General features: G+C 43.2%; 1 protein-coding gene across 6 annotated transcripts in view; it reads right to left on the reverse strand.

Annotated features, from left to right (window-relative positions):
• The window catches only part of LIMCH1 (LIM and calponin homology domains 1), a 177,144-nt gene that overhangs the window by 76,217 nt on the left and 86,767 nt on the right, over positions 1-14,160 (reverse strand). For 4 of the 6 annotated variants that reach the window (XM_032764988.2, XM_032764989.2, XM_032764987.2 and 1 more), the window contains 2 exons: positions 12,411-12,446; positions 6,135-6,261 (listed from right to left, as the gene is read on the reverse strand). In XM_032764988.2, coding sequence (XP_032620879.1) covers positions 6,135-6,261; positions 12,411-12,446 — 163 coding nt within the window. The remainder of the gene's footprint in view (positions 1-6,134; positions 6,262-12,410; positions 12,447-14,160) is intronic. The other 2 variants (XM_075066499.1, XM_075066497.1) reach the window with 1 other exon arrangement.

Genomic DNA, 14,160 nt, shown 5'->3' on the forward strand with positions numbered 1-14,160 from the left:
GAGAGGACTTTGATGATGAGCAGAATTGGCAGGCAGGCTTACATCAGGTCCCCTGATCAAGACAGGAGAAAGGTGTTGGACAGTAAGCCTCTGCCGAAGCCTTGCAGAGAACAAAACTGATGAGACTTTCTATTCTGTCTGGTGACAAATAGATCCACTCGGGGAGCTCCCCACTTCTGGACAGTCTCTGAGTGAAGGGACCACTCGTGGTGCAAGAAAGACGACCTCCTGAGGCGATGCGCTAGCATGTTCCAGATGCCGAGGAGGTGCGAGACTTCCAGGTGAATTGCATGCTGGATGCAGAAGTCCCACAGATGGAGGACCTCCTGGCACAGAGCCGACAATCAAGCTCTACCCTACCTGTTTACATAGAACATGGGGGCCATTTTGCCTGTCAACACTCGCACCACCTGGCCGAAGAGTTGGGAAAGGAAGACACTGCAAGCGACGTGGATGGCTTTGAGCTCCCTGACATTTATAAGCAATGCAAGCTTCTTTTGAAGCCATAACCCTTGAGTTCACTACATACCAAGATGCACTCCCCACCCAAAGTCAGACACATCTGAAATCAGGGAGACCATGGGTCATGGGCTTGCGAACGGCACACCTTCCAACACGAGAATTGGGTCAGACCACCACTGAAGAGAGGTAAGTACCTGCAGAGGGATTGTGATGACCTTGTCTAGGTAACGTCTGGCCAGGGAATAATGGATGCAAGCCACACATAGAGAGGCGGCAGCCTGAATCTTGCATATCGAACAACATATGTGCATGCTGCCATGTGCCCCAACAGTCTGAGAAAGACCCGGGCAGTGGTGAGCGTATGGGCAGTGATGCTGGCAATCAGATCTGACATTACTCTGAACCTGGCCTCTGGCAGGAATGCTCTGGCTTGGGTAGAGCTGAGTACCGCTCTGATAAACTCTATTCATTGGACAGTGATTAATGTTGATTTTTGTTTGTTTATCAACATGCCCAGAGCTTGACAAGTGGCTTGCAAATCTCAATGCTGCGCTGGACCTGGACTGGCCCTTGATGAATCAGTCACCAAGGTACGGGTAAATCGGGATACCTCAATGTCTGAGGTAGGCTGCGACCACCAACATACATTTCATAAACACCTTTGGCACCCTTGCTAAGTCAAAAGGGAGCAGTGCAAATTTCTCAACTATGAAATGTAGGAACTGTCTGTGTCCACGAAATATCAATATGCGAAAGTAAGCGTCTTTCAGATCAAGGGCGGCATACCAGTCTCCCGGAACTAGGGAAGGAATGATGGAGGCCAAGGAGGACATGTGGAGACTATGCAGAACTTCAGCTTCTTGAGATTGAGGCTCCACAGGTCAAGGATGGAGCACAGACCACTCCCATCCCCGGCTTTTGGGATAAAAAAATAGTGTGAGTAAAACCCTTTCCACCTCAAGTGCAGAGGGACTTCCTCCACAGCTCCCACCTGCAGAAGGCCTTGAACCTCCTGAGCGAGCAGATGCTTGTGAGAGGGTCCCTGAAGAGGGACGAGAAGGGAGATGGAGGGACAGAAAACTGGAGGGTATATCCCCCTGCTACCACGCTGAGGACCCACTGGTCTGATGTTATGGAGGCCCAGGCAGGGAGGACGGGGGACAAACAGTTGGAAAATAAAAGGGAAGCAAGATCCAGGATGCAAGCTGGAAGGTTGCCCTTGAGCTCACCCTCAAAATGCCTGTTTGTTACCCAGTTGGTTACGGGTGGAGGTTGAGTGAGCTGAGGGTGCCGGCTGATAGCACTGCTGGAGCTTGTAGCCCTTGCTCTTCTGCGGAAGGGGTCTGACCGAGGTTGACTCCCGAACCTATAGGGCTGTTGCGGCTTAAACTGCTTCCTCACCACCCTTGGGGTGTAAAGACCCTGTGAGCGCAAAGTAGCCCTAGAGTCTTTCAGACCATGTAATTTACTGTCTGTTCTGAAAACAGTGCCAAACCATTGAATGGGAGGTCCTGGATGGACTGTTGAACCTCCATCGATAGGCAACCAGGACACCCGCCCCATAGAAATAGCCAAAGCCATGGTCCTGGCCGCAGAGTCTGCTGCAACTGAGGCCGCTTGGAGGACTGCCCTGGCCACAGCTCTGCCCTCATCAGGGATAGCCAGGAATTCCCTCCTGGACTCCTCTGGCAGCGAGTCCATAAACATGGCCAGGGACTGCCAAATATTAAAATCCTAACAGCCAAACAAGACTTTGATGGTTGGCCACTCTCAGCTGGAGGTTAGACATAGAATACATTTTTCTACCAAAGAGATCGAGCCTCTTTGTTCGTAGGCATCAATCCCGGTTGGCCCTGTCTATCATGCACATTGGCTGCTTTCCGCCCACTTGGAGATGGGAGGGCAGGGAGGAGGGCGTCTGCCACAGGGCCTTAGTAATTTTCACCACTCCCTTGTGTACCAGTAATGCCATCTTGGAGAGGGCTGCTGCACTCAGCAGATCTAACAGGGAGTCTGAGGGCTCCATCAGTTCCTCAACTTCCATCCCCCGATTTGAGGTAACCCTCTTCAAAAGCTCTTGGTGGGCCCTTGCATCATTCTGGGGAACTGAGTGAGAGGGCCCCGCTATCACCTCATTAGGTGAAGATGATGAGGGGGCGGGTATAGACGGTCTGTCAACTCTACTGCTTCTGCTAGGGGAGCCTCGGCTGATGCTGGCTGCTCCTGGGGAGCCTGCTCTGACTCCGCATCCGAGTCGGGGGGGCACGGGAGACTGTCGCTGATGGTCTTTCAGATGCCTTCGAGACCGACCTATGCCCCTGCAATAGGTGGGAAAACCCCCAGGGGTTCCATAGTGGCCAAGGAGCTGGCCACCGGCCCTGGGGCCATGCTGCCACTGGTGGGTGGCCTTGGCCAGCGGGCAGGGTCTTCTCCTCGCTGACTGAGGAGGGAGAGACTTGTCTGGGGGAACAGGACAGTACCAAGGCTGCCTGTCTATCCCAATCCCATCGGCTCTGGCTGCAGACCTCCACTGAGGACCTGTATGGAGGCAATGGCTCTTGGTGCCACGACCCTGGTGACCAGCGGCGGCACTTGGCAGATTGATGATGGTACCCCGGCTATCGATGCCTCACACAGAGACGGGTGCTGCTCTGTAGCTCGGGAGAGAGAATGGAAGCAAGACGTGTCGGAGACCGTCAACATGCCTGAGGTGAACTATGAGCAATCCGGGGAAAGGGCTCCAGGGACTGGCATCTCAACCCTCCGGAACGGCGCTGTGAGCTGGGAGAGCAGCGTGGATGCTCCTGGCACCGGGCCTTTGGGGACTGGTGCCGCATCTCTGTGGATCTGCACCAGACAGCAGGCAATTGACACCTAGAGCCCGAGGAATGCTGCCTAGAGTCTGGGGACTGACGCTGGGAACTCTGGCAGGTAAGCTGACCCGCATCCGGGGGCTGGTGCTGCTGCTCAGGTGAGCACTGACAGGGCACACCCTGAAGCAAGGAGCAGTGCTGCACTGATGGAGACCACTGGAAGGGTCCCAAGGCAGGTTTACACCTTGAATGGGGCACCTCAGCGGCCAGCATGGGCAGTACCGGAAGGGAAAATATATCTTTAGTGGCCTGAAAGGCCTCCGGAGTGGACAGCACCACGAGGTGCCGATTGCCTCTGCCACTTCTTGGGGTGGCAGGCGGGTCTTGAATTGGGCTCAACAGCTCAGCCAGAGTCACAGCCTGGCCACTGTCCGGATCAGAAGAGCTACCCCTTGCGGGTCTTTGCTCCCCTTATGGGATGCAGAAGAATGCCCCCCTTGGCCTTTCTTTGTTTTTTAGCGGGTACTGAGGATGGGGATTGGCACCAGTCAGAGGTCGGTGCTATCAGTGCGTTCCGCACCGAGGCTGCAGTGCTTGAAGCAGAGTCCGATCTCGTCGGCTCTGAGGCCAGTGCGAGGGCTGACTCCATAAGGAGTGCTCGGAGACAAAGATTCCGCTTCTTTTTGGTCTGTGGCCTGAAGCCCTTGCAAATGCAACACTTGTCACTCACATGGTTTCCCCAAACACTTCAGGCAGCTTTCTATGGAGATCACTGATTGGCATGGGTTTTTTGTAACAGTCACAAGGTTTGAAGCCCAGGGACTGGGATATGTCCCATTCCTAGGCTGAGTCCCGTACGCGACTAATGATTTCTAACTTTACACTAAGGGAACTATTAACTACACAACTTTAAACAACGATATACAACAAATTCACTACTAGACTCTGAGACAGGAAAGCTTCCAAAGCAAGAGACATTCCAGCCCTGTCACTGGCAGTAAGAAGGAACTGAGGGACAGAGGGGGCCGGCAGCAGCCCTTATACCAGCACATATGTGCACCACTCCAGAGGGTGCCAGAAACAGTCCACAACAGGTACCATAAGGGAAAAACTTCCGGCACCAGTGCATATAGCACACACACCAACAATGGAATGGACATGAGCAAGCACTCGAAGAAAAAAAATCTTAATTGAATTTATCAGTAAACTATCAGAAGATCCTATAAGCATAATTTACTTTATTAAAAACACGAATACACACTGTTACTTTTAATTTAGCTTAAATCAGCAAGATGCTGATGTTATACTCAAGGGAACGCTCATTAAAGCAATTCTTCACACAATCCACATATATTTCAGCCCATAATCCCTTTCTTCAAACGTGGTACTCTCTTGTTTTCCTGTTACTAATTATTCCTGTTGAAGCAGTAAAACCTTTACTTATTTATGTGCTCCCAGTACTGCCTGTTTAGAAATTAGTTTTTCAATTAGCAAATTTCACAACATAACTGCCCCCCCTCCTCTTTTTGCAATAGAGAAAAAATAGATATTATTTGTTTTAAGCTTTCTTATTTTAAATCAGCAGAGCTAGAAAGCAAGCAACTGAAATCTATGAAACTGCAAATCTCTAGCAAACTTACTGCATGGGCATATGCTAGCAAGTGGATTCATCAAGAACAATAATGCACCATGAATACAAACGATGTCCTCACTCTGTTCTTAGGGTGCCAAGGACACTGAATATGGGAATTTATAGTTGTTCTTAACAAATATTAGAGCTGTACTGTGCAGTATCAAGAGACGGTCCAGGAAATTCATATACAGAAGCTCAGGGTACTTTGTATTTCAGCAGTCAAGAGTCTCAAGACTTCTCAAATGAAAAAATACAAGTCAGAAGAAAAAATCTTTATTGAGTAACCCCAGTCGATGTGGATCTACACACCCACACCCCGATATCAGTAGGCTATTACCATGCTGCATCTATTGCGCTAATCAGTTCTTAGTTTTATAAGCCAACTGTTTTTAGTATTTATTAAACCTTTACTAAAAGCAGCCTCTCAAATGTATACAAAGTGTTTTATATATATATAAGGAAGTGACTGTACCAATTACTTTACAATGAAAAAAATCTTAAGAACAGGATATTCAAAATTAATCATTTAGAACCAGTGCTCCTAAAGTGAATATGTATTAAACCCTTTGGTGCTGATTTACTTATACCGATTCAGTGCTTTCTTGAATGTCTGGGTTTACAGTGATTTGTTGAAATCAGCACCAATACACGAGTGAGTGCACAGCAGGTGTTTTGAGGGCTTTTATGGGGGTACGAGGGAGTTGCATTCTACTTTTAAGTGAATCAAACTTTGGGGGTAATTTTGTTGCCTGGGATTGGACTGAAAATTTTTAATTATTCACCATTATGTTGTCTGCGTGTTATAAGCATAACACTTCATTTATTCAGATTTATTAGGACTGTGCCCATTCTGGGCTCCTTCTGTATTGTTTAGTTTTGCTTTTTGTTATTTATGGATTTGAGCAAGAATTTTTAATTCAATAAAACACATAAGAGCATAAGCAGAACTGTTCCCAGCCACAGCATTTTCCAAAGCTTTCCAGGAAGCAAGAGCAGCTTTTTCAAACAGAAAAACTAGACAGAGCCTCATGTCATCCAATGCCAGATGAACTGCAGGCGCTTATGTTTAGCGGCAATCCTAATCCTGAAAACCTCACTCCAGATTGTTTTGTTGAAGAGATTTACACAGTGAATCTGGATTTAACAGGTTCATTTTATACCTTACTGGAGTGAATACTCTGCCTTGACAAGTGCTGTTGTTGTAGGCGACATTATGCTGTACTCACATCTTGCCATCTATTCTCATCCTCTTTCAGTTGGTTGTGAATATGCTGTAGTTTTTCATGGCGAGCCTTGCTGTGAGGCTGCATCACAGCTTCATCTTCACACCTCATGTCAAACATACTCACACTCCTAAACAAAGGATGAACAATAAGCAGTTCATTAGTTTACACTGATTAAATGTTTTAAACCCAGCTCACATGAAGGTGCTAGAACAAAATCAAATCTCTCTCTCTTTGGAAGCTTCAAAAATCAGAATATATCAAAAGGACTTATCAGTTTCCACACGAGTTCCATGTATAACTGCAGGCACATTAGCACCACCTTTCTCAATTATCCCTTGTTTTTCATATTAGATAGCAACTTTTTCTTTCCATTATCACTTGTCCTCCATTAATAGGATTAAAAATTTGAGAATGTCTTAAAAATACTCTACTCAGAGCCACTTTAAAATGCCGAACTTTCTGAAGCTCTCTTTCTCAATCACTTTTGAGAAGATACCTCCAATTTCTCTCTCCCTAGCAGAGAATGGATTTTATTTTATAACAAAACAAGAGAGGTGAGAGAGGTACAGTATTATAGGCAGCATTGCAGGTTAAATGCCAGTGGTAAGTAAGCTGTGAGAGTCTACTCAGGGAAGTGCATGAAGTATGAATGGGCATGTTATAGTTTACTTTTCATGAAGAACCACAATATTATCGGCAATGAGCTATTAATACATCTGTTCTAAGAAATGAAAGGTACAAACACTGTACAACAGTCATGATCTAGTCCACAACTATTTCTTTATATTTCTGTTCTTATCTTTGGAGAGTTAAAAGGTCATAGATACATATTACAGTACATCACATATTACAGCATATTAATTTTGTTTAAAGACATTAACATGAAGATACTAAGTGTATTATTTTATGCAGTGCCTGGTACTCGCAAAACACTACCTCATTTGAGCCATTAAAACAATAAGCCATGCAGTTCAATGAGGTAATTCCACAGCACTGTTTAAAAAACCCATCTATAGCTAGAATGAGCCAATCAGCAGCAGCAGCAGAAGCAGAATGAAGATACAATGGTTAAAATTGCAAGCTACAGTGCACGTAGTTATCTATGTATTCAGTTCAAAAAACAGTCTACAAATTCAGTAATGAAGACTGTTGTGTATGTGTAGGTTTAGCTCAAATCTATACCCGAAGAACCAAGATGCAAATTAACCTTTTTCCAAGGAAAAATAAAGGTTTTTATAGTCCTCCATTAATGTACAGAGAGGGCATATCCATAATTCCTATCCACACTAATGGAAGTGACCCATAGACACAGAACACACCCTATAACCCTCAGTTATATACAGTGAGCATAAATTATTAAGCTTACTAATGATTTTGAAAAAAGCACAGAGAGCTGAGCAGAAAACCTAGTGATTCCTCACTGAGTGTAACTTAAGGGTTGTGTTACTCCAAAAAGAGGCACTGTTAAATACTGAAGTCTAAAAGGCTACACTGTTTGTTTTATTTAACTAACTAAAGACATGCCATGCACTAAGGGACATTTCAAAAATTTTAATTTGGAGTGTGGAGGATTTTTACAATTTTAACGTGGAAATACTGTCACCTCTGAAGATTTGCTACAATTTAAGAAGTTTCTGAACTCTTACAAATAAGGTCTTAGATAACAGAAATTAGCAATCTGTGGGAAGTGGTTCAAAGGAGTTTCATAAGCCTCCCAAGTCCTGCAGACACAAAGAATAATTCTCATTCAGAGGAGTGAAAAGAATCCCCTGAATGTCTGATTAGTCATTCCAATTGCCCCCTTGCCAACAGTATCTAATTCTGCCAGCTTCTCTGTCACACCGTACTTGGGAATTAAGTCCTGTAACATATGGCAATTGCGCAAATACTCCTACACAGGGAGACATAATGGAGAAGCTAGCTTTCCCTCCCAGCATTAGTCAGGTTCTCAGAGGGAGAAGTATGGAAGAGCTGCATCTTAAGGTATTGTGCTCTGACTAACAGCACCACACATAACATATTTAAGGAAAGCTATTTATCCCCCTTGCTCTAGTGGAACAGGCCCCGGATTGGGATAAATGATCTTCTCAGCCTGAGAAGAATTATCTTGAAAGCAAGGAAAAGAACCCTGGACCATGAACTACTGTTCAAAGATAAAACATTTCTCTCTCATCAGCTGAGAATGGCCATTAGGGAAGAAGTTCCCCATAGCATTCTTCTCCTCATTTATAATTTAAAAAATAATCAAGCACCCCATTCAAATAGATGGGTGGCATCTCCCATTCAATCGTCTATTAGACGGAGCTATCTTTACTCCTGGCTGCCATGCAACTGTGTGCTAGAAAGAGAACGGAGGAAAAGAAGGTGCAAAGTAGAGGGAGCATTGGATCATGCAAAGTCAAGTACGTACTGTCATGAGTTCTCCACCTGTAAAGTAGTTCTGTAGTTAGTAGCCCAAGTTCTTTTTGGAAGTTTGGGATTCAGTGACAGCAGACTGACCTTTCTATTGAATCTGGTGTTCTCCCACAGACCTGGACATATCACTGCCAAGTGCTTGCCTTGACTACAGATATTTTCTGGGCTGTGTCCCAGCATTGACGTCACTTATTTTCAAGCCTCTTATGTTATTCTCCTAATTTAGAGTTGTTCTTGAAAATGGTACCACATTTTTTTTCATTTGCTTCAGAGAAGCCCAAATACCACAAACACAAATAAAGGGCTGAAATAGCTAATTCAGGATCATCATAAATCTCTAGTAAGACAGACCCCAATGACTTCACACTACACCATTTAAATGAGAATATGGTGAATAACTACATTTTATAAGAAAGAAAATGATCATCTGTTAGAAATGTGTAGACAGGATACTCACCATGTGGCTGCATTATAGTTTTATAGACATGTCAAGACTCACTTTTTTCCTTTTTTTTTTTTTTTTTTTTTTAAATAAAGTGAGCTCTCAGCCAGAGAGTAAAATTGAATTAAACAAGCACATCTCAGCTCACATGGGCCTGTCAGGTTCATGGTGAAGCATAAACCTAAAATCAACACTAAACTGTCATGCTACCAAGAAGTGTCAGCCTTCTTTTTGGGGGAGATGGTGCTGGGCAGCAGCATTGGTGCAAACCTGGCAGAGGGGAAAGGCAGGGAAGAGAGACATGTCTTAGGCCTGGTCTATACTAGGAATTTACAGTGGAATAGCCACCTCTCTCAAGACATAGCAATCCCGACCTAACCACTGGCGTAGACAGTGCTAGTTCGATAGAAGAATTCTTTCTTCAATTTAGCTATCGCCTCTTGGGGAGGTGGATTACCTATGCCAATGGGAGAACCGCTCCTGTTGTCTCTACACTGAAGCATTACAGTGGTGCAGCTGCATTGCTGTAGCATTTTAAGTGTAGACATAACTTTACCAACTTCCAGCCTGCAGCCAAAATCTGACAGCTCTAATGCCTGGGCACTTAAAATGAAATAGCTCTTCACCTTCCCCTAAAACATGATGCCCTGCCATTACTGCTCTTCACCACTTAATACAGGATCAAACCATTCTCTATGTCTCCCTCCACCTGGTCATTTAGTGTCAGCCAACTCTTAGGTTGCTGCAGTCAGCAAAGCCTGCAGGGGGAGGAAGAAGCACAGATATTCACACTTCCTCCTGCCTTGAAACAGGCCTCGCTTCTCCACTGTGGATGAGGTTATAGGCAGAATAAGTCTGGTGAGCGGGAGAGAGAAGGAAGAGCACCTGGGAAAGAGAATCCCCGTGCATGGCAAAAATCTGGGGAGGGAGAAGTGAAAGAGAATGAAAACAGGCTTGTTTTTTTTCTGCCAATAGCTCAAAGCAACTCCTCTGATAGAAGAGTGAAACTTTAGGAATATCCCCACACTGAATTTTCCCCAAACCATTCCAGTGAGGATGATGCTGACCTCTGTCCCCAAAGAAGGAGCTGTCCAGCCCGGAACTCAGCAAATCTACAGAAGACTGGGGCATCCAAAGACGGCAGTTCTAGTATTCCTGGCTCCTTGGCAGTCCCTAATAGAGCTGCACTACTGGGGCCTCTACTAGCAAGTGGCGGTTTCTCAAGAAACACAACCCAGGGTCTTCACAGAGAGTATGTCCACAATGCAATTAGACATCACGGCTGGCCTGTGCCAGCTGACTGGGGCTCAAGCTGAGGAGCTGGTTCACTGCAGTGTAGACTTCGGGGCTTAAGCTAGATAGAGCCCAGGCTCTAGGACCCTGCAAGGTTATAGGGTCCCAGAGCTTGGGAGTCAGCCTGAGCCCGGAAGTCTACTCTGTAAATAAACAGCCCCACAGGCCATGCCTCACAAGCCTGAGTCAGCTGGCACAGGCCAGCTGTGGGTTTTTAATTGTAATGTAGACATACCCAGAGAGGATATCAACTGCCTGGAGCTGTACTGTCCTTCCTACTAACCTGGTAGGGCTACTGGGGAGATCAAGATAAATGTCTCCTCCTTTCCACCAAACCACATAGTCCTGAGGACCAGGACAGGAAATATTCAGTCTTGGGCCAATGACAAGACTAAGGTCTGACACCTATCAACCCATCAGGTCTAGAAAAGAGGATTTTGTATGCCACTGGAAGGAGAGTTTCCAGCTTCCCACTTGGACACCCAGCACTTGCTTCTCTGGCAGGTCTCAAGGTAATGGGACTTAAAAGCTGTGACATATTTATGTATAATGTATGTATTTTAAGAAGTGTTTCAGATGTATTTGTTTTGGGTTGTTTTTTTCCTCCCTCTGAGTCCTGCACTGTTGGATTCCAGCTGGTCAAGACATTTAGCTTTCAGGTGGAAGTATGCAATCAAATTTTAAAAAAAAATCTCTCTTGAAACACTGGTAAAATAGTTATCCTGTAAAATGTGGCATAACTGGAATCGACGATAATGAAGTATAAAATATTTTTATCTGCATGAGTTTGGAATGAACAGCATAATTCATTTGTAACATTGCTATTCTCAAGTAATGTGACCATCTCAAACCCATGCCAATAAAGCCTTCATAGAACACCTTCATGTAGTCTCTCTCATATGTTTATAAATACGTATATATGCACATATGTGGGTGTTCACAGACAAATACATTATGGAGTGGCAGAAAACTACTTGGCTAGGTACAACCACTTTCCATTGTAAAGCCCCGTTTAGCAATTCCAATAACTGATTTTAAAAACCGATGTGGCTTAAAAATTGACACATTTATTCTGAGATGAAAAGAGAAATTTTCTGCAAAGTGAGAAGGAAATTCACAGTATTTCTGAGCTTCAGATCATTTAAAAAAATAGACAACTTGAAACTCTGACGTTTGTCTTAACACACGTCTTTCTCTAGCATAATAGCAGCATGCTACATGTAATTTGCTTGGTTTTTTTAAAAAAACCAATGCAGTGTTCATATTTATACACATGAAAGCACAGCATTTAATTTGAGTAGGAATTCAGGTGGTTGTATGAATTTCTTTGACATGACAAGAATGTGGTTTAGTTATTAGGTGGACAGCGTAAGAAGTCCCTAACAACTCATTTTTTTGTCTTTAAATATTTGAGTTTCATAAGTGAGGTGATAAGCAACTACATTTTTCACCCAATAAACTTATTTTTAAATGAATTTTTTTTGTTTGAGATTAAAATGTGCTTGAGTTTCCTTCTAAGCACCAAATCCCTACATCGCAGCTCTATCCTTAAATTAAGAAAAATCTCAAAGTGAGGGACTAGGAAATCCAATGAAGTTGTATAGGTTATAATAGGCCTAACCTCAAAGGGATTTAAGAGATGGTTTTAGCAAAGCATGACTAATTAGCAATTTAGGGTTTACCTTCCTAATTAATATTTGGAGGTTACCAAAGGACTTCATTTACACAACTTTTGACTTTATTTTTCCAGCAATCAAGATACAAGATCACTCCTCAATTTACCATTCCAGAAGCAAAACTTTCCAAGATGTTTCCCAGATCTAGTTCTAACTTCCCTTACTAGTAATGGATTAAAGGTGATGCAAATCCACAAGTAAAAAAGAAGAAAAGATCACGCCAAGTTTTTTAAAGCAGCAGCTGCATATTAGTGTCATGCTGGTTTTTTTAGTTCTTTTCTGCAACATGAACATATATTGAATTCCACCTTCAAGTGCTTTTCTGAAACATTTATATGTTAGACTACAGCAAAATAATAATGCGTCAACTGCATTTTATATTAGTAGTAAGGATGGAATGCATGCAGCTTAAGTTGTTTAAAGCAACCCTGTGAGCATAAGACAACTTACTCTGCGTCATCAGACACAGCAGTTCTGGGGCCGAATCTACAAGACCAAATATAAAATTAGATGGTTGGTAAAAACATGGAGTATCAATTGCAATCAAAGACACACAGCTGGGCAATTTTCATTTGAACCCCAAACCTCTTCATCAATCAAGGGGGCTGAAAAAGAAACATGCCACTCAGAGGTTATACAAACAACAAATGAGACTTACCCAGTCACATGAAGGAAATTATGTAGAAACAAAACCATTTTTTCCAAAATATAAAAACTGCAGTGAAATACAATGTGAAATTGTTTGTAGAAAGTAGCTCCTGATGGAGACTATGGTATTAGATTAACTGTTGTATTAGATAGGGATACATGCAATTAATCTTGACATAAAAACTCTACTGAAACATTCCATAATATAGTGTTCAGAATCATCATACTGAAAATAGGTAAAACAAGTATCATGCACAGTGAGTGAGCCACAATATTCCACGCTTTTTCTCAAGAGAAAAACGTCATCCTTTAAATTGGAACACAACATACACTAGTGTTATCCACAAAAGTGCATAGTTTGCTATTAGACTCATGCATATGACGTGTATTTGTTTTGAATCACGGAAGAACATCCAGAACACCAATCAGCATCCTTACCAGCTTCAATTTCTATTCAAGAAAAAGCAAACTATACAAATCTAAAATGCCACACTTTTCAGTATCTTGCTTTTTCTGGAAGGTCCAGATAGAACTTCTTCCAAATCTTTTCCACAAGCCTTTTTTGCATTTTATACTTTCATTAGTCAAACATTTTCTTCCATTAACTATAGAAAAGAAATCAACGCCCCACTTGCAACTATTTTATTTGTTTCAAAAGAGTACATTACTGACACACAGTGTTGCAGTCCAGCCTAAAATAAGCCAGGCAAGTGGAAAACCTAAATTCTGTAGTATGCACACACTCTTAACAGGACACAGAGGGCTGCACAATATAAGCTGAGATTCACTTAGTAAGGAGCTCACATTTGCAGTTGTTCGTCTCTGGATGACACCACTTTGTTTCTCTCAGGTACTTCCTGAAGCTGTGAAGTTTGATCTGAGTGAATTTGATCAACACTATGACTATTTATGTGAATAGAGAACGCCACATCTTGTCCTGTATCAGGGAGATGTTGTTTGTCTTGTTCTTTTTCTTCTCTGTGTTGAGGCTGCACTGCCAGTCTCTGAGGACTGTTAGCACAGATTTGTGGACATTTTTCAGTGATGAATGAGCCAGTGGTGGTAGTGCCAAGAAAGCAATTTAAAATTTTAGTTTATAATTATGATAAATGGTTTATAATATACACATATGATATAAAAAGTCAGATGAACCAGTAAGCAATAAATGGATAGAATTTCACAAGCTAAATGTATGAGGGGCATGCACAGTGGAATTTTGACAGCGAAGTAAGACCTCTTGTAATTCTGCTCCACCAACCTAGAAGGAACTTCAGTCCTTTTTGTTTCATCCAAAAATGCAAACCTGAAGTACCACAGTTTATTTTAACTAAGCTACACCAGCACCAGGTTTTTTCAACCTCAAATTACTCTGTCTCCACTCAGAGGGACAAGCCTTTCTCATCTTAGCTAGATATAGGACTAGGGAAATGGGCTTTCAGGACAGAATCTGGATAATGATGCACCCATCATTTTTTTAATCTTGAGTATCTTTTCCTTTTCAACTACAAATTTTGCATTTCAACCACCATCCAGAAGCTGAACAGCAAGATCC

The sequence above is a fragment of the Chelonoidis abingdonii genome, chromosome 5 (assembly GCF_003597395.2).
Source record: "Chelonoidis abingdonii isolate Lonesome George chromosome 5, CheloAbing_2.0, whole genome shotgun sequence".
Classification (NCBI taxonomy): Eukaryota; Metazoa; Chordata; order Testudines; family Testudinidae; genus Chelonoidis; species Chelonoidis abingdonii.